Source organism: Eptesicus fuscus, chromosome 3 (assembly GCF_027574615.1).
Source record: "Eptesicus fuscus isolate TK198812 chromosome 3, DD_ASM_mEF_20220401, whole genome shotgun sequence".
NCBI lineage: Eukaryota > Metazoa > Chordata > Mammalia > Chiroptera > Vespertilionidae > Eptesicus > Eptesicus fuscus.
In genome coordinates this window covers 7,340,671-7,365,062 of record NC_072475.1, presented here as the reverse complement: position 1 = coordinate 7,365,062, position 24,392 = coordinate 7,340,671, and the positions used below count along the sequence as shown (strand labels likewise).

At 49.9% G+C, this 24,392-nt stretch overlaps 1 protein-coding gene across 1 annotated transcript in view; it reads right to left on the bottom strand.

Annotated features, from left to right (window-relative positions):
* PDE9A (phosphodiesterase 9A) overlaps positions 1-24,392 on the bottom strand; it is an 88,487-nt gene that overhangs the window by 38,511 nt on the left and 25,584 nt on the right. The window contains exons 2-4 of the mRNA XM_054713567.1: positions 21,503-21,573; positions 20,016-20,093; positions 16,444-16,487 (exon numbers count right to left, since the gene is read on the bottom strand). Of these exons, the coding sequence (XP_054569542.1) occupies positions 16,444-16,487; positions 20,016-20,093; positions 21,503-21,573 (193 nt within the window). The remainder of the gene's footprint in view (positions 1-16,443; positions 16,488-20,015; positions 20,094-21,502; positions 21,574-24,392) is intronic.

Here is a 24,392-nt window from a genome sequence, read left to right as displayed (position 1 = left end):
AAAAAAATCTGCAAGAAACCTAGAGCTAACATTATACTTAATGGTGAAAGACTGAATGCTTTTTCCTGAGGGTGTGACAAAGCAAGGATCTCTCTGTGCTCTCGCTCAACACAGCGCCGGCAGTGCCAACCGGTGCAACAAGTCAAGACAAGGAAGTGGAAAGCATGCACATGAGAGAGGAAGAAATATAACCATCCCTGTTTGCTGATGACACAATTGTCTACACAGAAAATTCCACGGGATCTATAAAAAAACCCTCTTAGGACTAACAAGTGAGTTCAGCAAGGTCACAGGATACAAGATATATACATGCAATCAGTTGTATTTACATATATGACCAATGACCATACACTGAAATGAAATCACAGGGCCACTTACAAACACTTCAAAAACCTTAGGTAGCATATGCAGAAAATGTATGCTGGAAACCACAAAATATCCAGGAAAGAAATCATAGAAGATATAAATAAATGAGACCTCCCTGGAAGCTTCAACATAGTAAAGATGTCAATTCTCCTCAAATTGACAGACAGGTTTAACACAACTTCTATCAAAACCTCAGCAGGATTTTTTTTTTTGTAGAAATAGACAAGATTTTCTAACATTTATATGAAAACAAAAAGGAACTAGAATAGCTAAAACAATTTAGAAAAAGAAGATAAAATGAGAGGAATATCCAATCTAATTTTAGGACCTAATATACAGCTACCATAATCAAGACGGTGTGACATTGGGAAAGATACCGAGGGACAGACACAGAGATCAATGGGACAGAACAGATAACCCAGAATCATATCCACACAAATATGCACAGCTGATTTCGATCTGTGTCACAATGGAAGGCACTTGGGTGTGGCTCTAAGAGGGTAGTGTGAGGGACCCTGTGGGTGGGACATTCTGTGTCTGGGCTGTGTCAGTGTCAACAGTCCGATTGTGGTATCTCACTGTAGCTTGCAAAGATGTGATCATTGTGGGAAAATGAGTAAAGGCTACATGGGCTCTGTTCGTATTTTTTCTTACAACTGTGTGCATCTTTAATTATTTTAAAACTAGAGGCCCAGGGGACGAATTTGTGCACCAGTAGGGTCCCTCGGCCTGGCCTGTGGGATCGGGCCAAAACCAGTTCTCTGATATCCCCTGAGGGGTCCCAGATTGCGAGAGGGTGCAGGCCAGGCTGGGGACCCCACTGGTGCATGATCAGGGCTGGGGAGAGACGCGGGAGGTTGGCCAGCTGGGGAGGGACCGTGGGAGTGCTCCAGGGCGTGTCCAGCCGTTCTTGCTCAGTCCTGATCAGCAGGACTCCAGCAGCAAGCTAACCTACTGGTCAGAGCGTCTGCCCCCTGGTGGTCAGTGCACGTCATAGCGATTGGTTGACCGGTTGACTGTCTGCCCCCTAGTGGTCAGTGCACCATAGTGAGCGGTTGAGCATCCTTAGCATATCATTAGCATATTATGCTTTGACTGGTTGAATGGTGGAGGGGATGACCGGACACCTAGCATATTAGGCTTTTATTATATAGGATAAAAAGTTTAATGGAGGAAAGAGTCTTATCAACAGGCGATGCTGAAGCAATTAAACACTCACAGGCAGAAAAATGAGCCACGATCTAACCCTCAACACAGTTTATATAAAATTAATGCAAAATGGACCACAGATAAAAAATATAAAACTTCAACATTTTAGAAACAAAACAGGAGAAAATCTTCAGGATATTGGGCTATGCAAGGAATTCTTAGATTTGACACTAAAACCACAGTCCATACAAGGAAAAACTGATAAACTGGATTTCATCAACATGGAAACTTTTGTTCTGAGAAAGATCATGTTAAGACGATGAAGAAACAAGCTGCAGTCTTGGAGAAAATATTTGCAAACCACACATCTGACAAAGACTTGAATATAGATTATGAACATAACTATCAAAACTCAGCAGTAAAAACCAAAGGACCCAATTTGAAAATGGGCAAGAGACGCTGGCAAACACCTGACTGCAGAGCATATACGGACGGAGAATACGGACATGAAAAGATACTGAGCATCTCTAACCATTAGGAAATGCAAATCAAAACCACAGAGAGATTCACTGCCCATTTACCAAAAAGGCTAAAATAAAAAACAGTGACAACCCCAAATGCTGGTGGAGGTGTGGGTCACACACATAGCTGGTGGGGAAGTAAAATGGTGCGGCCGCTCTGGGAAAAGGTTTGGCAGCTTCTTAAAAATTCTAAAGATGCAACTACCGTGTGACTTAGCAATCGGACCCCAAAGCAGAGAAATGAAATTTCATAGTCACACAAAGGCCTGTACGTGATGTTCCCAACAGCTTTATTTGTAATAGCCCCGAAACTGGGGACAGCCCACACGCCCTTCAGTGGGAGAACAGATAAACAAACGGCAGTCCACTCTGAAACACAACTCGGCAATAAAGAGGACTGAACCATCGCCACACACAACCACCGGGATGCATTTCCAGAGAGTGATGCCGAGTGAAGAAAGCCAATGGCAGCTACCTACCGAATGACTGCATCCATAGAACACTCTCGAAAGGAAAGATGATAGAAATTGAGGACACACTGGGGATTGCGAGGGGATAAGGAGCTGGTGGGGAATGGAAGGAACTTGGTGTGGCTGTGAGAGGGCGGCGTGAGGGACTGTGGGATGGAGCATTCTGTGTCTGGCCTGGATCAGTGTCAGGCTGACTGTGGTATCTCACTGTAGCTTGCAAAGATGTGACCCTGGCGGGAAAATGAGTAAAGGCTACATGGGCTCTGTCTGTATTTTTTTTTTTTCTTTCTTTTTACAACTGTGTGAATCTTTAATTATTTTAACATAGTTTAAAAAAACTTTTTATAGAGAGAATGGAAGAAAAGAGTTAAGGAGGGATTTTCCTTTTGACTTTTGCGGTGTGATCCTTTGAGCATCGTGGGATTTTCATGCCTAAATGTAATTTCCAGCCTCTGTGCACAAGGCCAGGCCCCCCCCTCCCCCCCCTCCCCTCCACCTCCATACCCTGAGCCCAGCTCAGGAAACGGAGGCCTCCCTCCCACCTGGCTTATTGCAATTCCTGCAGCCGCCACTGCTTCCTCCCAGTGGATTCCAGCACTTAAAAACAAGCTGTGATTTAATTTGCGTAGAGGACTCTGGACAGGACCCGCGGTGAGCGCTGTTAGTATTAGCTCTTGTTATTGTTGTTATTGTGACATCACTAAGTGTGTTGTCAGCCGCAGGGTTATCATTATAGCACTGGGGATTCCTGACAGCCACAGGTGTTACCTCACTCAGGGTCACTGACAGCCCTTTCTCCCTCCAGTGACTTCCCGGGTGAATTCCTGTTCCCTGGGGGTGACAGGCTGAGTCTGGGGGCACCACCTCCAGAGCCCTGTCTGCGATGTCTGGAATGGGCCCCTGGAGCCCTGAGAGCCCCAAACCCCTGGACTTAGGGGCGACAGCAGTTTTCAATCACCAAGGTCAGTGATTCCCAATCATTGAGGACAAACCACACTCCATCAGAAAAAAACCTAACAGGATATAGGACGCCCCTCCCGAACTCTCTCCTATGCTGCTGCATGGCATACATTTAAAAATTAATGCACATTCAAGTAATGTTGCTTTAAGAATTTCTTAAGAGCTTTCAGGATAACCAGCAATCCAGGGGTGCACATGACTGGGTCTGTGGGGGTTCCTCTGGACCTGGACTTTTTGAGGAAATCGGGAGAATGGAAATGAGATGCTGAGAGACGGGACAGCAGCACAGACTCCGGCCGATCCATACAGATGGGACACAACGCAGCAGTAAAAAGGACTAAACTGTCCCTACACACAACCACCGGGATGAACCGCCATGAAAACCCTGCAATGCGCAAAGGATCACGGGCCACTTGCATGTTCTCCGGAGGAAACTGCTCCTCGAGCACAGCTGGCCTATTAGGTAGAGTGTCCTGGCGCCTGGGCATACAGCAGGCTGCTAGGACACCGCAGCAGGCTCACTGTGATGGGTGCCTCGGCACCGATGGCTTTAAAGGCAAAAGATTCAGACCATCCAAGGGTAGGGGTTTCGGTGGGTTCGTCATCGGCCTCTTCAAGTCTGGGCTGCCGTGCACCTGGCCACCCCTGGACTGACTGACCTACGTTAGATGCTGGGTGCTGGTCTGGCTGGCATCCCAGGTGACAGGCACCGAGGGGGAAATCCTGGGGCTGGTGGAGTATCTCACGGGAGACAAGACTTCCACTGAGGTCCAGGGCAACCTCAGAGGCTGGCCGAGGCTGGGTCCAGTTTTTAGGGTGCTGCGCCAACAGCCCAGCTTCAGGCCATGGATCTGCACTTGGTGGCCTCAGGACCTGACCCTTGGAACAGACCCGAGGGGACTGGAACTACCTTACCCGGGGAGATGACTGTGGAGTTGCCTCTTGGGGTTCACGGGCAGGAGAGAGTCCGTGGGGTGGCAGGATGGGCCGCCTCCCGGTGGTGTTTACGCAGCTGCTCGCACGAGTGCCCAGGGCAGAGTCTACGGAGCCTGCATCTGCCGATGCCCCGGGGCCGGGCCCCAACTCCGCCTTGAGCTGCAGCGGACAGTTCAAGGAACCTGCCTCTGCCTCCCCCACCCCTTCCAGGAATTGTTTACTGTTTCATAGAAGCCCGAGTCTCCCCGGCACAAATGCCATGGAAATCTGCTTTAGCGGAGCCACGGGACCAAACCAACGACAACTCCTGCTCTAAACGTTCGTTTACCGTGACGCACTCACCCCGCTGCCCAGCCGCTGCCTAGCATATCGCTTCGCCTTGTGCGGAATAGAACAAGAACAACGGCCATCATTCTTGGCGTCCTCTGCACACCTGAGCGGGTTGGGATGCCTCCCTGGGCAATAAAACGCAAACCTGGCCCTAGCCACCCGCTGGCCCCGAGCCTGCGCACTGAGGGAAGACGCACAGATGTCAGCACGGGCATTTGAACCCCACGCCTTTGAGTCCCTAGTGGTGCCATGAACAAGACCTGTGGGCACGTGTGAGGTGCCTTGACGTTCACCATTGGCCCCATCTCCCTTGCTAGGAGGGCAGCTGTGGCCACACCATGTCACTAGGATGTGCTGAGCCGAGCTGTTTCGCCTGATCAGTCTCACCCCACGCACTGGAGCGAGCTGCTGAGCATCCTCCAGGAAGCATGTATGTAACAGATACTCTCCCAAGGCCTTCAGAACAAAACACTGCAGCCCCTCAGGGGGGGCATCGCACGTTGCATGAAAGAAAACAACCCACATTGCTTGGCTCCGAAGAGACAGGCTCCCCTAAAGCCCTGATTGGGGGGTGCATTATTTCCGTTCTTTCCAGGGCTCTGCCTAGGAAGGGCCGGGAGGGGGACTCCCGGTTTGCCTCTCTCCACTCCTTCTTGGGGTGTCACTGCCCTCTTCCAGGGAAACAGGAGGGGCGCACTCACCTGTTCCATTCCTGCTCTCCCGGCCCCGCCAGCCGGTGGAGGATGTCCTGGCCCAGGGTACAGTCATTGGCAACGCACTGTTTATGAACGCCATAAACTAGGTGTGCAGAATGAGGACGGTTCCTTTATAACCCAGGAGCACAATAAAGTTATATGGTCAACAGTGACCTCCCCTCGCTTCTTAAAGGCACAGGAGCCCTTCCCATGGTCTGGGAATCACTCGTGTTTATCAGCAGCCAAAGGTTCGGATGTCCCAGATGACTTGTGGTGTGACTTTGACCAGAGACTGTCAGTCGTTCCGATGTGACCAAGAAAGCACAGTGGACGGAAGGACCCTGGGGAGCAGATTTGGAAATGTGGAGGCTGTTCCTCCCCTGTCTGGGCTGCTCCTCGTTGGAGAGGGGACCTTCATGCTCTGCACAGTTTCAGCTGGATTTCAAAAGTCTGGGTGCGATGCTCCCATGCCCTCCTCTCCTCCAGGCTGTGGGCAAGCGGAAGAATGCCTGGAAGGGGCGCAGCCTCTGGGACAGTACCACTTTCCTTTCCTGTTGTACAGACCGCCACGACCACACAATCTTTATTGGGCTCTTACGTGCCAGGCCCTGTTCTTAGTGATTTGCATACGTTGATCATTTAATTCTCCTAATAACCCCAAGTGGCTGCGTGATCTAGAGACGAGGCCAAATCACAACACGGCCAAGTCACGTCCCCATTTAGGATGCAAAGGTGGGGCAGTGCACTCTTACCCGAAAAGGTCTTACACACACACGCCCCCCCACCCCTCGCTGAACTAGCCCCTCCGCCCATGTGCATGAAGTCAACTCCGAGGGAGAAGGACGTGGGGATGACATGCTCTGGAGAATGCCCTCAGATGAATTAGAGCTTGAGAACGAGCAGCTGACTGCGCCTGCTGGCCGGACTTTGTCCGCTCCCTGATAACCAGTGCGATAAGGTACCCCGTGGGAAAGTTTAATTGTGGTGAAGTCAAAGGGGGTGAACTCCAGTTCATCGTGTCTGGGTTTGGACATCGCGTCCAATGGCCCCACCGGACTAGTTTCAGGAAGAATTCTGTCCGGGTAAACCCTGATCCAATAAACTCTTATGGTGCCAATGACAGGACTTCTGCTAAAACCTATGAAAAGACTGAGCCGTTTTTGCAGACCAAAGGTCTCACTCCATCTGTGGACTTTACCGTGTTGCACACGATTGTAGAGGCTGTAGCAAGATGAACTTAAAAACAAACCCTAAAATGACACAGACATCGAAATCAGCAGATGGAGCCTTTAATGCCGCAATTGTAAGCATGTCCAAGGGGATGGCAGGGATGACTGCTCGCTCTCATTTCCATTTAATGATACTGGAGGTTCAACTAGTTCAGCAAGGCAAGGAACAGACATAAAAAAAGGACTGGGATGCAAGGAGTAAAACTGTCTTCATCATCAGAAGATACCATCGTCTCTATGGAAACCCCTAGGAATCTATAAAGCACCAGAACTAATGAACGAATGTCAGAAGGCACCAGGCCAGCATACAAAAATCTGTTATATTTGTTATAAACTAGCAGCAAACAAATGGGAAGTTAAATTAAGAGCCCGTTAACAATAACACCAGAAAACAGAAAATGCTGAGGAACAGATTTAACAAAAGGTAGGCAGGACTCCCATCCTGAACAGATTTAACAAAAGGTAGGCAGGACTCCCAAGCTGCAGAACTTGGCTGAGTGGAGGGATGTATCACGTTCATGGATTGGAAGACTCCATGTTGTTCAGATGTTGTTATTCCTAAATTAATTAAATTATATTAATATATTGAATGCAATCCCAATGAAAGTTATTTTATTTTAAAATATATTTTTATTGATTTCAGAGAGTGAGAGAGAGATAGAAACATCAATGATGAGATAGAATCATTGCTTGGTTGCCTCCTGCACAGTCCACAATGGGGATGGAGCCTGCAACCTGGGCATGTGCCCTGACCTGGGAATCGAACCGTGACCTCCTAATTCATAGGTCGACACTCAACCACTGAGCCACGCCGGGCCGGGCCTGATCCAAGTCATTTTAGAATCAAGAATTAACTTGTCAATTTATTCTAAACGTTGTAGGGAAAAGGACCCATGGAACCAAAGCAACTGAAAAGGAAGCGCAAAGGTGGAAGACTACCTGATTTCAAGCCCTAGTGACGAAGCCAGTGTGGTGGTGGTGTCAGCACAGACAACTAGTTCAGGGTCACAGAACAGAGTCCACAAAGAGACCCTCACATAGAGAGACACACAATTTTCAACAAAGGTGTCAGTGGCAAAGGAAAGCCTTTTTAACAAGTGGAGCTGCAACAACTGGATAAATGTGCCAGAAAAAAACTGTCAACCCCTACCTCACACCACACATAAAATTAACTTAAAATGGCCCGGCCGGCATGGCTCAGTGCCTGAGCGTCCACCTATGAACCAGGAGGTCATGGTTCGATTCCCGGTCAGCGCACATGTTTGGGTTGCGGGCTCAATCCCCAGTGTGGGGTGTGTAGGAGGCAGCTGATCAATGATCCTCTCTCGTCATTGATGTTTCTATCTATCTCTCCGTCTCCCTTCCTCTCAGAAATCAATAATATATTTAAAAAATTAACTTAAAATGAATCATAGATGACAATATAGCAGCTATAAGTCTAAATCTCCCAAAAATTGATCTTCATGACCCCAGGGTAGGAAAGGGGCTCTAAGAGAAGACACAGAAAACACAAAACAAAAGAGAAACTTGTTAAATTAGACTTCATCAAATTAAAAACTTCAGCAAATGTCCTCATTAAGACAATGAAAAAGGCATATCACAAACTGAGAGACACATTTGCCAAACACATACCTGACCAATGAAATATATCCAAAATATACAGAATTTCCTACAAACCAGTGATAAAAGGACAATCCAAGCCACTTTAAACAACGAGCAAAATACTGAGAACAGACACTTCCCAAGGTGGGATATTCGAGTAGCCAATAAGCACCTTACAATCACGCTGAACAATCAGTTATCCAAAGAAACGCACACTAAGAAGTATTGTTATCCAAAGAAACGCACACTGGGCCATGATGAAGTACTGTTCTGTGCCTACTTGAACGTCTCAAATGAAAACCACTGAGCATGCCTGGTGCTGCGCTGGCTGTGGGACAACTGGTCACCCACACACTGCTGGCGGGAGGAGGGGCGGGACGTCACTCCGGGAGACAGCGTGGCAGTTTCCTATTAAGTTAAACACACCTGTCACGGGAGCCAGCAGCATCCCTCCTAGGTGTCACCCAGGATAACGGACATGTCCGCAGTAAGACTTGTGCAATGCTTAACCCCCAACTGGAAATGACCCGAATGTCCATCAGCAGGAGAGTTTAAGAAACAGCTGTGGACATTCACACGATGGCGTACGACTCAGCAACACCAAAGTTAATGAGCGAATGACCGCGTCTTAAAAACCTGAGGCTGAGTGGAGGAACCCGTTCACAGAGGGTGAAACTTACGAAATCAGGAGGAGGGGGAAGGCACCTGAGGGGGTGGTGTGAGCAGGCTGTCGAGAAGAGTGGCACCAGGAACTTTTCCGGGGTGATGGGAATGCCTTTCGTCTTGGTGGGGGCCCAGTTACACGCATGTGTACATGTAAAAAATATTATATATTTTAAATATTTTTTTATTGTTTTCAGAGAGGAAGGGAGAGGGACAGAGATAGAAACATCAATGATGAGAGAGAATCACTGATCGGCTGCCTTCTGCACACGCCCTACTGAAGACTGAGCCAGCAACTGGGGCATGTGCCCTGACCGGGAATCGAACCGTAACGTCCTGGTTCATAGGTCAATGCTCAACCACGGAGCCACACTGGCCAGGCTAGGCATATGTACTTTTATTGGAGCCCATCAACCTGGGCATTTCACGTCTGTGTGTCTCACCGCACAGTTACACGGGACATGGACATGTGTGGGTTCTTCCTGGTCCCGGAAAGGCCTGGAGGCAGGGACCTTGAGGTGCTTGCAGTGCTGGCCAGAGGTCACCTGTCTCTACTATACGGGGTTCTACATTCATGACACGTGGATCCGGTGTTAGTGTTGGCCACCCACGTTTGTGACAGTGAGGGTCTACGTGATGCTGTCTTTGTCTACTAGACCACCCCAGCGGGGCACGAACCACAAGCCCACGAAGCTGCAGAAAACAGAGGTGGAGTGAGCCCTCCAGGCATGGCAGGAGCGTGGTGAGTGTTCATTTTATACACTGCGCTCTTGTTGTTTAAAAAATAATGCAAATCAGGATGACTAAGGCTATGATTATAAAGCTGTTTGCAATGAAATTGCACCAAAAATAGAAAACGTTATTAAGAAGCTGTATTATTTCTCACAAACAACATGTGTGCGCTCAAATTTCAAGCATTATCTTCATGTGCAAGTGAGAATGGAGCCAGCGGCACAAGTGTGGTTTTAGCTGTAGGAGGCATTCCGGTTCTATTAAGACCCAGCAGGTCCGGAGAGACAGAACACTAGCCATTCAAAAATGCCCTCTAGGCCATTTAAAAAGAGAGCCGCCATTTACGGAGCACTTCCCGAGGGGCAGGCACTGTGCTAAGCATTTTGCATAAATTACTGCATTCATCCTCTTAGGAACCATGCCAGGCATGTACCCCAATTCCTATTCTGCGGGGGAAGTGGAAGCGCAGTGGGGTAGGAGCTTTCCTGGGGCCATTTCACCCGCTGACAAGCGAGGATGTTCTTATCCTCCCATCCCACCCCCGACCCCCGGCCCTTAGGTTGGGTCCCTCAAAAGCTGACTGGAGACGGGAGCTGGGTGGCGGTAGTGTATTTGGAGGTGATCCCAGGAGACCCTTGGGGGACATAGGGATTGGGACAAAGAAGGAAGGAAAGCCCGTTAGGGGGAGTCAGTGAGAGGGTCACCCCAGAGGCAGCTGCCACTCATGGCTCTGGGATCCCTTTGAGCAACTGACACTGGAGAACAAACTGTCCCGCCCCGGGGCCAGGGAGTGCATCAGCTCCCTCTGTCGCTGCCAGGAGGACGGTCCTGGGCGGAGGCAGAGAGGAAGCCACAGGCAGGCGGGACTCATCCTGGCTCTTTATTGTCCTTCACTCAAAACCTCATGCCGCTGAGATATTAATATGGCTCTTTGTGCTCTGCAGTGCAGTTTGTTATCAAACCTTGGTGGCTCCCAAGATCCCAGGTTTGGGAGGGACTGAAGCCCCCCGTCCACTGTCCCCCTCCTCGCTCAGCCACCTGCTGGGCACCCCACGAGGACGTGAAAACCCAGCCCTTCACCCCAAGTCCTGTGGGAGGCAGAGCTCCGATCTCAAGACAGCCAGTCCTACCCACACTGGCTCTGGCTTTTGTTAAGTTCTTTCCCCGAAGGAGCCTCCGCTCCATCTCTCATTGGTGCTGGTTGGGCTCCTAAGTTACACAGAATCCCCTATATTCTTCCTCCACTGACAGTCATGTGACTCTCTGAGCATGGGCTTCCTTCCCCAAGCTCATCTCTGTTGCATCCACCCCTCACTCAGGGCTTCCTTGTCCCAGGTCCTGTGTCTGGATGGCGTCAAGTTGCCAATGTCCTTCTTCCTTCTCCTGGAATTCTGTCCATGAGTCTCCGGGCTCAATCCTTAGTCCCTCCTGCTCCCTCCTTCCCTCCTTGGGGAGCTCATCTCGCCCATGGCTACAAACGTGTCACTCCCCCACGTCACATCCCCATCTGAGGGGGAGCTCCAGGCTCCTCTCAAGGAAACTACTCAATACTGATGTCCGACAGCCAAACCACACCCAATGCACCCAACACCGAGCTCCTCTCTCCTCCCTGTACCTGCGCCCCCTCAGCTCCTGTCCTGGTGGGGGAGGGGGTGCCATCCCATCCTTTCAGGGGCTCAGGCTGGACCCCGGAGGCTTCTTTGACCTCTTCCCTTCCTATCCCACTTCCACTCAGGAAATCACCCGACTCTTCCTTCAGAACATGCCAGGATCTGACCACTCCTCACAACCCCCACTTGCCTCCTCCTCCTAATGCAGTGGCCTCTGCATGGACCTTCAGGGTCCCACGTGATCTGCCCCCAGCACCCCTCAACCTCATATCCAAATGTTTGAGCTCCAAATACCCAGAGTGGAGAGTGCTCGGTGGCCAGCCAGGAGTCAGTGAGGACCGCAGAGGGCCCACGCCTCAGCAGTAGGACTGAACTATGCCTGGAGCCAGGGTCCTCTGTAACCGTCCTAGCAAACCTTAAAAACCGTCTCAGAGGCACCAGACTGACTTGCGCGTAACTTAACTGCCTGCCCGACAGAGCCCACGCTGTTTAAGGAGAGAAACAAAGTCCAGACGATCAACAATATAACAAAAAATGCAAACATGGATCTATGCAAAGGAATGAAGGAAAAAATGTCACTGACTACAGAAAGCAAAAAATGATAACAGTGTATTAAGAGTTTCCCGTGGAAATGGAAGTGAAATGAATGTCAAATAGCACAGAGAATGAGGTGGGAGAAAGGAAAGCGCACAGTTGTGAGGTTCCCACACTGTTGAGAAGGGGTGTAATATAATTTAAAGACGGTAATAAGTTGATGATACATGTTGTGAAACCAAGAGCAACCTCAAAGAAATTCAATAAAGAAGCAAAGATCATAAACTGAGAGTGGAGAAAAAAATGTAATAAAAAATGTTCTTTATGCAAAAGATGTAGGAAAAGAGAGAAAAATGTCAAAAAAGATTGAATGAGACAAGTAGAAAATGAGTATCAAGGTAGTAGATTTAAATCCAACCATATCCATAATTACATTTAACGTGAATGGTTTAAGAGTGCCACTTGAAAACTGAAATGACCAGAATTGATAAAAGCTGCCTGTAAGAAATCCACTTCAAATATAAGGACACAGATATATTAAAAGTAATAGGATGGAAACGAATATAGCCATGAGCACTACGCATAAGAAAGCTGCAGTAGCTACATTAATAGGAGATAAAGAAGACTTTAAAACAAAAAATAGTACCAAGGATAAAGGACAATTTCATATGGATAAAGAAGTAGATACATCAAGCAAGAAGACACAACAATCCTAAACAAGTATGTACTGAATAACAGAAATTGAAACGGTATGAAGCCAAAACTAAGAGAACTGAGAGAAAAAAGAAATGTATCCACAATATAGTGGATATTTCAACCTCATCTTTCATTAATCAGTAGAACAAGTAGACAAAAAAAAAAAAATAGAAAAGGTATAGGAAGCTTGAAATACACTATCAACTAACTTGACCTAATTGACATTTCTGGATTATTCCACCCAAGAACAGCAGAAAATACATTCTTTTCAGGAGACCCTGGAACAGTCACCAAGGCACACCATTTATCTCAATAAATTAAAAAAAGACTAAAGTTACACAGGGTTTACTTTTGATCAGAATAGAATGAATAGAAATCAACAACAGAAAGATAGTTGGAAAATATCCAAGTATTTGAAAATTACATAATATACTTCTAAATAGCAAATGGACCAGAGAAGGAACTACAAGGTAAATTAGAAAATATTTTGAGCTGAATAAAATTGAAAACACAACAAGCCAAAATGTATGAGATACAGCTAAAGTATGTGGAGAGGGAAATCCCTAGCTTTTAATCATTATAAAAAAGGAGAAAGATTTAAAATCAATGACCTAAGCTTCCACCTTTATTAGATAGAAAAAGAAGAGCAAATTAGACCTGGAGCAAAAGAGGAGAAATCAATGAAATAGGAGACAAATAGAGGAAGACAATAAAACCCAAAGCTGGGTCTTTTTAAAGAAATCAATAAAATCTAGTATAACTCTCTAGTTAGACTGATTAACTCGAAAAGGGAGATGATAAAAATTACTAATATCTTGGATGAAACTGAGGATTTCACTATCATCCTATGGACATAAAAGATCACAAAGACATATTTCGAACTACACCATGCTAATACATTCTTAGATGAAATGGACACCACCTCTTCAAATGAATTCCCAAATAAGTACAATCCCTGCATATACTAATCTATTTAAGAAATCGAACTAATAATTTAAAACCTTCCCACAAAGAAGCTCCAAGCACAGATAGATTCACTGAGGATTCTATCAAGCACTTAAGATAGAAACAAGGGCCCTAACTGGTTTGGCTCAGTGAATAGAGCATCGGCCTGTGGACTGAAAGGTCCCAGGTTCGATTCCTGTCAAGGGCATGTACCATGGTTGCGGGCACATCCCCAAGAGGAGGTGTGTAGGAGGCAGCTGATGGATGTTTCTTCTCTTATCGATGTTTCTAACTCTTTATCCCTCTCTCTTCCTTTCTATAAAAAATCAATAAAATATATTTAAAAATAAAAAGATAGAAAGAAGGCCAACTCTATACAAACCCTCCCAGAAAAATCACACAGAGGCCCTGGAACCCTTCCTAACTCATTCTATGAGGTTAGATGAACATATAATAAGAAAGCTAGGACCAATATCCCTCATAAACTTCACAAAATATTTGCAAATTGAATGCAGAAAATATACCATGGCCAAATAGAGTTTGTACTAAGAATGCAAGATTAGTTTAACAATTTAGAATCAATCAGTAAAATTCACCATTAACAGGACGGAGAAATAAAACATGAACCTCTCAATAGAGGCAGAAAAAGCATTTGACAAAATTCAACACCAATTTATAATGAAAACTCTGAACAAATTGGGAATAGAAAGAAAAACCCCTGATAAAGGACATCTAAAGAAAATTACAGCTAACGTCATAATTGATGGTGAAAGACTCCACACATTCCCTCTATGATTGATAACAAAGCAAGAATCTACACTCTCACATATTGTCCTGGATCTCCTAGATAGTACAATAAGGCAAGAAAAAGAAATAAAAGACATCTAGATTTAAAAGCAAGAAGCAATTCTCTATATGCTTCTTGGAGAATCTACAAAAAGGTATTGTACTTAATAAGTGATATTTAACAAGGTCAATAAACAATAGCAATTATCCTATCTAATAAAGAGGGAATATGCTAATTGACTGCTTTGCCCTCAAAGATGGTGGCACCCACAGCCAATAAGGAGGGAATATGCTAATTGACTACCACACCCTCAAAGATGGTGGCACCCACAGCCAATAAGGAGGGAATATGCTAATTGACCACCATGCCTTCAAAGATGGCGGTGCCCATAGCCACAAGATGGCATTGCCCAGTCCCCTCAACCCCCCAACCACCCAGGGCTGGCCCGAGGCTCAGGTAACCAGGGCTGGCTGAGGCTTGCGCTGCCGGCAGTGGCAGCACAGAGGTGTGATGGGGGCGTCACCTTCCCCTGATTGCTGAGTTGCCTCCTGCCCCTGAGGGCTCTCAGACTGTGAGAGGGGGCAGGCCAGGCTGAGGGACCCACCCCCTCCAGTGCATGAATTTTCATGCACTGGGCCTCTGGTACTTCTATAAAATAAAAACAATTAGAAATGAAAAAAATGAAGCAAATCTATTGACAATAGTATGAAAATAGAAAATACTTAATAAATATTTTAATAAATATATCAAAAATGTATTTAAGAACTTTACCCTGAGAACTATAGTAACACATTATAGAGAAACATTAAAAGAAACCTAAATGAGAGATATACCATATGCATGAATCAGAAGGATGAACATTAAGACAGTAATTCTTCCCAAAATTTTCTATATATTTAATACAATTTCCATCAAAATCCCAGTAGACTTTTTTTTCTTGGTACCAATTGACAGACTGATTCTAACATTTATTTGAAAATAAAAGGGACCTAGAATAAGCAAAATGTTTTTGAAAAAGAAGAGAAACCCTTGGACTTGCATTTCTTGAATTCAAGACTTACTAAACATCTACAGGCCAGACCCTAACAGAGACATATACTTAACCATATGATCCAGAAATCTCATTCAATCCCATAGAAATGAAAATATAGCCCAGCCGGTGTGGCTCAGTGGTTGAGCGTCGATCTACAAACCAAGAGGTCACAGTTCGATTCCCGATTAGGGCACATGCCCGGGTTGCAGGCTCAATCCCCAGTGTGGGGTGTGCAGGAGGCAACCGATCAATGGTTATCTCTCATCATGGATGTTTCTGCCTTTCTCTCTCCCTTTCCCTTCCTCTCTGAAATCAATAATAACATATTAAAACCAAATAAATAAAGACATACATCCCTACATATATGCTCATAGCAGCCCTATTCACAAAACCCAAAACTGGAGACAGCTCAGAGATCCTTCAGCAAGCGACCAGATAAACCAGCTGTGGTCCTTCCCACCAGGGGACACGACTCACCTACAAAAAGGACTGAACTACTGACACACTCAACACACGGGCACATCTCAAAAACATTAGGTTCAGCCAAGAAGAGCACACGTATTATGGAATTTCTTTTATCTGATACAAATCTCATCTTCGGTGTCAGAAAGCAGGTTGCTTGCTGACAGAGAGCAGGAGTAGAGCGACGGGGTTACTGAGAGGAAACACCTGAGAACTTCTCCAGGTGATGTAAGTGTCCCGTGTCTTGGTTGTGGGGTAGTTACAGGGGTGTATACATTTTCCAAAACTCATCAACATATACACTCCAATAGGACCATTTTATTACCCATAAGGCATACAGAAGTAAGAGTGTACAGTTCCGGGAGGAAGTGGGATTTTAGTGAAACAGCACCCCTGGCTGAGGCATCCTGAGGGCTGCAGGTTGCACATGGCACACCTCTGTGGCTCAGAGTCTAAATGGGCAGGGCAGGCACTGACCTCAGGAGGACGAGAGGGGACTGCCGCCCAGTGTCTGCTAAGTCCCTGGGGAGAGGATGGCGGGGGTGTCCCTGAGGAATTGTCCTGGGCAGAGAAGAAGCCCGTCTCTGCAGTTATAAACGGCTTTAGATCCTGGCATCGCGTGGGGCTTTAGATGCTAATGCATAACTAATACACACTCGTCACAGGGTAGCCTGGGGCTTTCTTCTTTTTCTTTTAATTTTTAAAACGATAGCAGGGCCTTACCAGAGAGTTGCTTGAGGGCCACAGGTCTCACTTTGTAGGGAGTGCTGCAAGAGAGAGGACAGGCCACCGTGAGATGCTGTCAGAGACGGCGGGCACACCTGGCCCCAGAGATAAGCGCTCAGGTGAATTAGAATTCACTGGATTAGTTTTCTTTTCTTTTTTTTAAATTAGTTCTTGCTTGGCCTGGGTGGTTCAGTGGTTGAGTGTTAACCTATGAACCAGGAGGTCATGGTTCGATTCCGGTCAGGGCACATGCCCCAGTTTCGGGCTTGATCATTCTTTTCAGGAGTGGGGGAGGGGTGCCATCCCATCCTTTCAGGGGCTCAGGCTGGACCCCGGAGGCTTCTTTGACCTCTTCCCTTCCTATCCCACTTCCACTCAGGAAACCACCCGACTCTTCCTTCAGAACATGCCAGGATCTGACCACTCCTCACAACCCCCACTTGCCTCCTCCTCCAGGAGACAGCCAATCAATGATTCTTTCTCATCATTGATGTTTTTATCTCTCCCTCTTCTTTCCTCTTTGAAATCAATAAAAATATATATATTTTAAAAAAGTACCAGTCTTACCACTGTTTGAATGGCTGGCACTAGGAATACTGTGACCAGGCTGGCTCTACACAGGTGTGGCGGGGATGGGGAGAGAGCCAGCCACGTGTCCCAGCATCAGAGGCGCTGCAGACAGACGGCCCATGGACCAGACTTGGGATGGGCTTATGAAGAGACCCTCCCATCGCCACAGGATCCTGAACGGAGCCCAACTCTCCCCGAAAAGCCCACCTCAGCCGCGAATGCGTACAGGTAAACCTCTCATGGGTGAACTGGGGAACGGGAACCCCAAACTGGGAACGGAAGCAAAAGTGGGCGTGGGGCTGGACACGGAGACGGAATGTACCGAGCAGGCACAGGAACCTTCCAGGCTGTAGCGCCAGGTGCCCGGGTTGAGTTTCTGGCTCCTCCAGGTTCGTCTTGGCTCCTTGGTCCTTACTCCTGACTCTGAGCAGCTGGGTGCTCTCAGACCCAGGCACGCTGCTGCCGGGACACATCAGCTCCTGGCTCGGTCAAGGTCGAGCTGCCTCGTCATTCTCTTCCTCAACAACAAACCGATGCAAGCGACTCTTGGGATAAACTGCCTTGAACTTTCATTGCATTTGTCTGTTTTTGAAAACATTACTGCTGGGGTGCCCTCCTTGGTAGGTGCCACACGCCCCACTTTTTTCTCACGCTGTTTGAGCGTCTGTTTCTCTCTCCCGATGAGGCTCTGGATGCCGCTGTGGCAGAAACCGAGGGGTGGCGTGGTCAAGAGGCAACAGCTTTGTCAGCGGGACACCGTGGGAGCCAGAACGGCCCCCGGTCCAGGAAGAAGTGTGGGACCACGGTCCCTCTGAGCGTTATCTGAACAAGGCAGGGGCGTGTCTATTCTACTTGGTCATTAGGGGTCAGGGCTGCTAGGTGATCAGTCTCCTTTGTAACCAGCTCCAAGGGAGAGCGGGAGCCACTCAGCCCGCGGTTAAATGAGAGCCTCTCCCTTGTGTCATTCTGCCGCAGGTTATTTAAAATGCGGTCCAGTCCTAACCGGTTTGGCTCAGTGGATAGAGCGTCGGCCTGCGGACTGAAGGGTCCCAGGTTCGATTCCGGTCAAGGTCATGTACCTTGGTTGCGGGCACATCCCCAGTAGGGGGTGTGCAGGAGGCAGCTGATCGATGTTTCTCTCTCATCGATGTTTCTAACTCTCTATCCCTCTCCCTTCCTCTCTGTAAAAAAATCAATAAAATACATTTAAAAAAAATTAAAATAAAATGCGGTCCGGACATTCTCTGACCTGAGGAAGGGAGGGAAGCTCAGTGGGTTCTGGCCATGGGGAAGAGCAGGAATTCAGCACAGAAGAGGGTATGCTTTTGTGTGGGGCCCTCCTGTGCGTGGGGGACATGGAGCTGCCCCCTGACCCTCTCCCCCCATGGGACACCCATAATATCTCCAGACATCGCCAGATGGCCTCTGTGGAGAAGTGCTGCCACAGAATCAAGTACCAAACCAGACATAGCAAGTGACAAAGTCTGAATAGACAAACCGTTTCCCCTGAATTCGGACAAAAATGTGGTTTCGCTCCATCAGAGACCAGCTTGCACTGACAAGGCACTGGTTTGAGTGACGAGATCACTTGTCTTGTGGACAAGTCAGGGTGACAGGTCACGTGTCGGCTTTCCTTCTGCAGCGAGCTCTGGCTAGGCCGCAGCCTGGCTGAGATCTACAAGAATCTCGTTGACGTCTTTAGGGAGCCAATTAGCGCCGTTCCTTCCGGGGAGCCCGGAGCCCATAATCAGGGGCAGAAGCTCCTGGTGAGTGAAATTCAGGGAGGCTGATGGGTGCGGTGGGTGGGGGAGGCCTGGCTGGGGTGACCAGGTGCTCAGGGAAGGCCAGTGCCGGCCACGGCCCCCCAGAACTTTGTCCCTCCCCCGGGGTTTGTTATTTGACCTGCTCCGTGCACCAACGCCTTGGCTGTCCGAGGAGGACTGTACCCTTGCCTGGGGCTGGGGGCCCTGCACCCAGCCTAGTAAGGATGCGGGCAGGCCGGCTTCTGGGGGCAGGAAGAAGAGCAGATGCCCATCCCTGGGTGCTCAGGGGTGCACATGCCTGGGGTGGGGTAAGCCTGCAGGGGAGGTCCCAGGTCGCCTGTCATTGGGCAGCCGCGAGCCTCCAGTTGCTGGGCATGTGAGGGTCTGCCTGGTGCAGGCCTGGGTGCTCTCCAGGCTGGCTCTACACAGGTGTGGCGGGAATGGAGGCTCAGCCCAGCTGGCTCAGACCAGATTAACACACGTCCCTTGGAGGGGGTGTTCAATGGGACCAGGAGACACAGACTGGGGTCCCCAGGGGCACCCCCACACCCAATCGCACTCCTGTTCCCCACAGAGAATGCAGTTTAAATGGCCTCGCCCAGCCCCTAGGATGAAGTGGGGACCACTGGGGACTCGGCAGAGCACTGGGCAAAGGGGCCGATCAAAGATGGAGGGGCCCTGCTCAGAGTCCTCGTCCTTCCTTCCTCTTGCCACACACGGTGTGATCATATTCGAAAATGTGTTCACTGCTGACCCCTCTCCTGTCCCTCCCCTCCGCACCCCTCCCCCCCCCCGCTTCGTCCCCTCCCCTGTGCAGAGAGGAGTCCTCGGGGCTTCATCCATATCAGGATTCGTCCCAGTGGGAAATGCCAACTGTGCCCCAGGGGCTCTGGTCAGGGAACGTCCTGCTCCCCTTCCGGAGGTGGACAGGGGGGTGGCTCCACTACTGGACACTCAGCCCCCTTGCCTCAGTTTGCCCATCTGTGAAATGGTAATAACACCAGTCCGTGCTCACAGGGCTCCTGGCCCACTTACAATTGTTACCATCTGGGTAAGGAGCCAGCTGAACGAAGCCTCCTTCACCGGCCCTCCCACCCCCACCCTCCCATCTTCGGTTTAAATTCAGATTTCTACAGCATTAAATTACAAAAACAACCACAGGGACCCTTGTGTGGGTGTGGAGGGGTGTCAGAGACACCACGAGGACAGGATCGGACTGAGCCGCCAGCGGCTTACCTTTCGGAATTTGCGGGCATGGTGGGGTCGATGGAGACCATGGCGTCGTCCGTGGTCAGCAGGGAGATGGTCGTGTTCCTGGAAGACACGCCGAGCCGGCGCCTTCACGTGCCAGCCTCACTGGGGCGCACCCTCGGGTGGGCCTCGCCCGAGGGAGGAGCCCGGAATCCCGAGAGCACGGGAGGACTTGTGCTCCAGGCCTGACGCCCGATTGTAAATAAAGTGGAATGGTCGAGTAATCCTAAGTAGACTTCAAAGTCGTTTACAATGGGAATTGGAGAAAGTCTCATTTATTGAGTTGGAAGATTAAATACAACTGGGGTGAAATGGAAATAAACATTCAATCATTTGCCTTCCTACTTCATTCCTTTGGGAGTCCACCTCAATGGGCACGGATCTCTCTGACAAAGCCGTTTTCAGTGAGACCGTGGAGTCTCCCTCCACCCTCTCCTCAGGGTCCTCCCGTGAGCGGTGCTGCCTGGACCACGTTAGGTGAGCTGCATTTTTTAAATCTGTGCAATGGGGCGACACTCAAATCTCAGGGCTGATCTAAGGAATAACATGCATTTATTTCTTAGCACAGCGCTTAACAAAAGATGCCCTAGCCCAGTGGTCGGCAAGCTCATTAGTCCACAGAGCCAAATATCAACAGTACAACGATTGAAATTTCTTTTGAGAGCCACATTTTTTAAACTTAAACTTCTTCTAACACCACTTCTTCAAAATAGACGCGCCCAGGCCGTGGTATTTTGTGGAAGAGCCACACTCAAGGGGCCAAAGAACCGCATGTGGCTCACGAGCCGCGGTTTGCTGACCACTGCCCTAGCCACTGGGCTATTTTTGCTGCTACAAACGGCCTGCCGTTTGCCGTAATCCAGCTCCGAATCCCTTTCTCACCTCCTGTGAAACTCCCGTGGACCTTCTCGCTCACCTTCCTGGACCCGGACCCTGACTTTAAAGGCAACCATCGTGCCAAAGCTACTCCTGATCACTCTATGATTGAAAAGTTACGACAGCAAATCCACTTGCTCTAGGACCCTGATGACTTGGGGAAACAATTCTCATGGAATTCTGACGATTCTATATGGCAGGTAACTGGTCTTTTCAACTCATCTCTGAAGTCAGTCTTTTCCCAAATATCGATCTGTGACGGCCCGCCTGGGATAGAGCAGGCACCTGCTGGACCGTTTGGGGATGAGGGGGCCAAAGCCAGACACAGCCACCCTCCTCCATCTTCTCCAAAAGCAAAGGAATAAATGAAGGAAAAAGGAAACTCCTGATGCTACTTTCTGCCTGATTCCGCCCAACGGTTTCCTCCGTGCAGACACGGGGAGCCGGTGGCACCAGCGGGCCGGCTGTGGCCGGAACTGCCAGGGTTTCACTCACAGATTTGGAAGGGTTACCCAGGCGGCCCCCTGCTCCTCTCATCCCTCCCCCAGGGAGCGGAGGCAGAGACGCCCTCCCGGCAGGACTGGCGGGACACTCACCGCGGCAGGCCGGTGGCGATGCAGAAGAGGTCCATGATGTCGCTGGAGTTGCAGTACTTGCTGAAGACCACCTGCGAGACAGAGCGACAGGCCGTGAGGAGCGGCAGGAGCGGCGGCGGGTCTCCACGTGGGCGTCAGAGTCCTGGAGCTTCCTCTCCGGCCCCAACCCGCAGGCTTATTTTAAAAAGAAAAAACCGTGACCTTGGGCTCTGGAATGTTACACACAATGCACGTCATTCAGCGCCTGTAGAGAGGTTGTGACTAATTTCGCTCCTTTGCCGCCGAAAAGATTTGTAGAAACCAAAACGACCGCCCACACAAACACCCCCGCAGGTGACAGGCCGCCACGTGCCCACCCTCCGTGGGGCCTGACTCACCGCAGACAACCTTGGCTCTAGGATGTCTCATTGCGGGGAGTCCCCAGTGACCTCATGAGGGCCATTATGTAAAAAAAAAAAAAATAAAAAAAAAAATATTTAAGTTCTTTAGCTTTAAAAATATTGCCTTTTAGGACTAAGGGCTGATGGGGCATGACTAAATCAGAGGAAGTCACAGTGAGAAGGGATGTGCTGTGAACCCTGGTCCCCAGAGCACATCACCTGGGTGCCTGCCCACCCCGACGGGGGAGACCGAGGTGGCATCAGCACCTTTTGTCCAAGGGGTCCCAGGTCCCTCCCTGGGCGACCTCAAGTTCACCGAAGGAGCTGTCCTCCAGGCCTGACAGCGGGTGGGGACAGGCCCCGCCGAAGCTCCACTTCCATCACAGATGTTTCCCTGACCCGGGCCCTGCTTGCCCGCAGCGCCAGCTGGGCTGGGAGGGAAGCAAGCCGAGTGGGTGGTGACTTCTCAGGGCCCAGGGCACCATTTTCAGCCGAGATCCGTTTGCATCGTCCTTTATTAGAAAAGTTACATATAAAGAGCAGGTATTTCCCCCACAAACGGAGCCCTTCTGTGACTAACACCAGGGTCTGTGTGCTGATGGCCTGGCAACGCTGAGACAAGGTCACTGTCAGTGACGGTGGCACTGGTCGGCACTGTCCACCCTGCAGCCGCTGCCCTGGCTCAGCCCTGGACCCTTGCACCGGCCTCCGTCTCTAGATCTGGTTGGGCCACAGAAGGGCCACCTCCTCCCCTGGGCACGTGAGCTTCTAGGGTTTGTCTGTTCCAGCTGAGTCCTGGCCAAGTTCCCATCCCAGCTTTCACTCCAGGCCCGAGCGTCCCCACTCCGGGCCCTCCCCTCCGGCCCTCCTCCTCCGCTTCCCGTAGTCCCTCTCCCTGTTCCTGGCCATCAGGACTCACTGGCAGCTGCTCCTCGAGGCCTCTGGACCCGACCCCACTGCACAGAAGTCTTGCCTTTGACCGTGTGTCAGGCCCAAGTTCTCATGACAGCGCATCCCCAGCGGCCCTGGCCACTCACCCCCTGGCACGGGGATATTTCTACTTTCCCATCTTGGACCTTGGCCACGTTCATTTCCATCGCTGGGCAGAAGTCCTGGGTGCCGGTAGGCTGGGTGGCACTGCCCGGCTCAGGACCACCACCTGTTGTCGTTCCTCAAGGCAGACGTGACACCTTTATAAAGGTCCCCGGCCCTGGCTCATGTGCGCAGACACCACACGTCTAGTCGGGATCCCGCCCCAGCCCCTCGGAGCTCACGGGGTGGGGGCGCTCTCGAGGTTCTCTCCAGTCTCATCTGGCAAGGCAGCTTCCAATCCCGGCTTTTGAGGACTTGACTAGGGGAGTCATGTCAACGACAGCACCTCAAAAGGCGAGGGGGCCGCTGATGGGATCGCAGCTCTTACGACAGGGGGTCTCCCTGACCTTGCCAAGAGCACCCACCCCACAAACGGGACGTCCGACGTAGCAGCTGGGGTGATGTGGGATCCCGGCTGCCCCGTGGCCCTCGAAGCTCCCTCGCCTCTGAGCTCTGTGCCCTGAGCAAGCTCCTCAGCTTCTCCGTGCTTCAATGTCATCTTCTGTAAAACGGGCAGCACAGTTTCGCGGTCACCAGGTGGTTTGTTTCCTCAGACACTTGCTGAAGGCCCTGCGATCAGCTAGAGTCCAGTGTGTGGCTTCCTTGCAGGACCGACCGCCTCAGAGCCCCCGGGAACAGGACCGCGGGGACCAGCGTCTGACGGCCTCTCAGACGCTGTTCATACCGTTCCTGTGGGCCGATCGGGATTTCAGTTCAAAAACAGACGACCCGATGGGATGGCTCACCCGACACCCAGCGGAGGCAGAAGGACGGACACGGTGCTGTGCTTGCCGGCTGCGTTGTAGGTGTTTTAACGTCTCATTTTCTGGATGGATAGGGAAGCGCTTTCTCTTCCGAAGCTACACGGAACTCTGAACAACCTAACAGCTTCCTTGGTAAAGTGAAATGGAACATCTTTAAATGCTGTCTGGGTTTCACGGTCTGCCCTCCCCTAGTTCAGAAACTTTGGTAAGTTTTTGCTCTTCATGGCAATGCTGTTATCTGCAAAGTCTCCGGGAGACCCGTCCCCCTGTCACCAGGACGTACTTGGGGAAATCGGGCTTGCTCACTTATATACTCAGGTGTGACCGGACCCTTGTAAGGAGCCGAGTGTGACCGCGAGGAATCGGTGCTCGCGGAGCCCTCCTCGGGGCTGACCTGGCCCCTGGCCCTCGGGCTCCTGCCTTCCAGGTGGGAAGAGAGGCCTCACCTGCTGGCGGCACAGGGGCATGGGATATTCTGGGGAGCTCGACAAGAAACGAGCTCCCCCCATTTGTAAGAGAGTTTTGTGCGCTGGCCTTCCTAGCCTCCGGACAGCAACTAATGGAGGCGCTGACAAGCCCAATTATGAAGTCTTTCAGCAAAGCAAACACAAGAAGACCCATCTGGCAGACTGGCCCTCCTGCCCTGTACCGAGC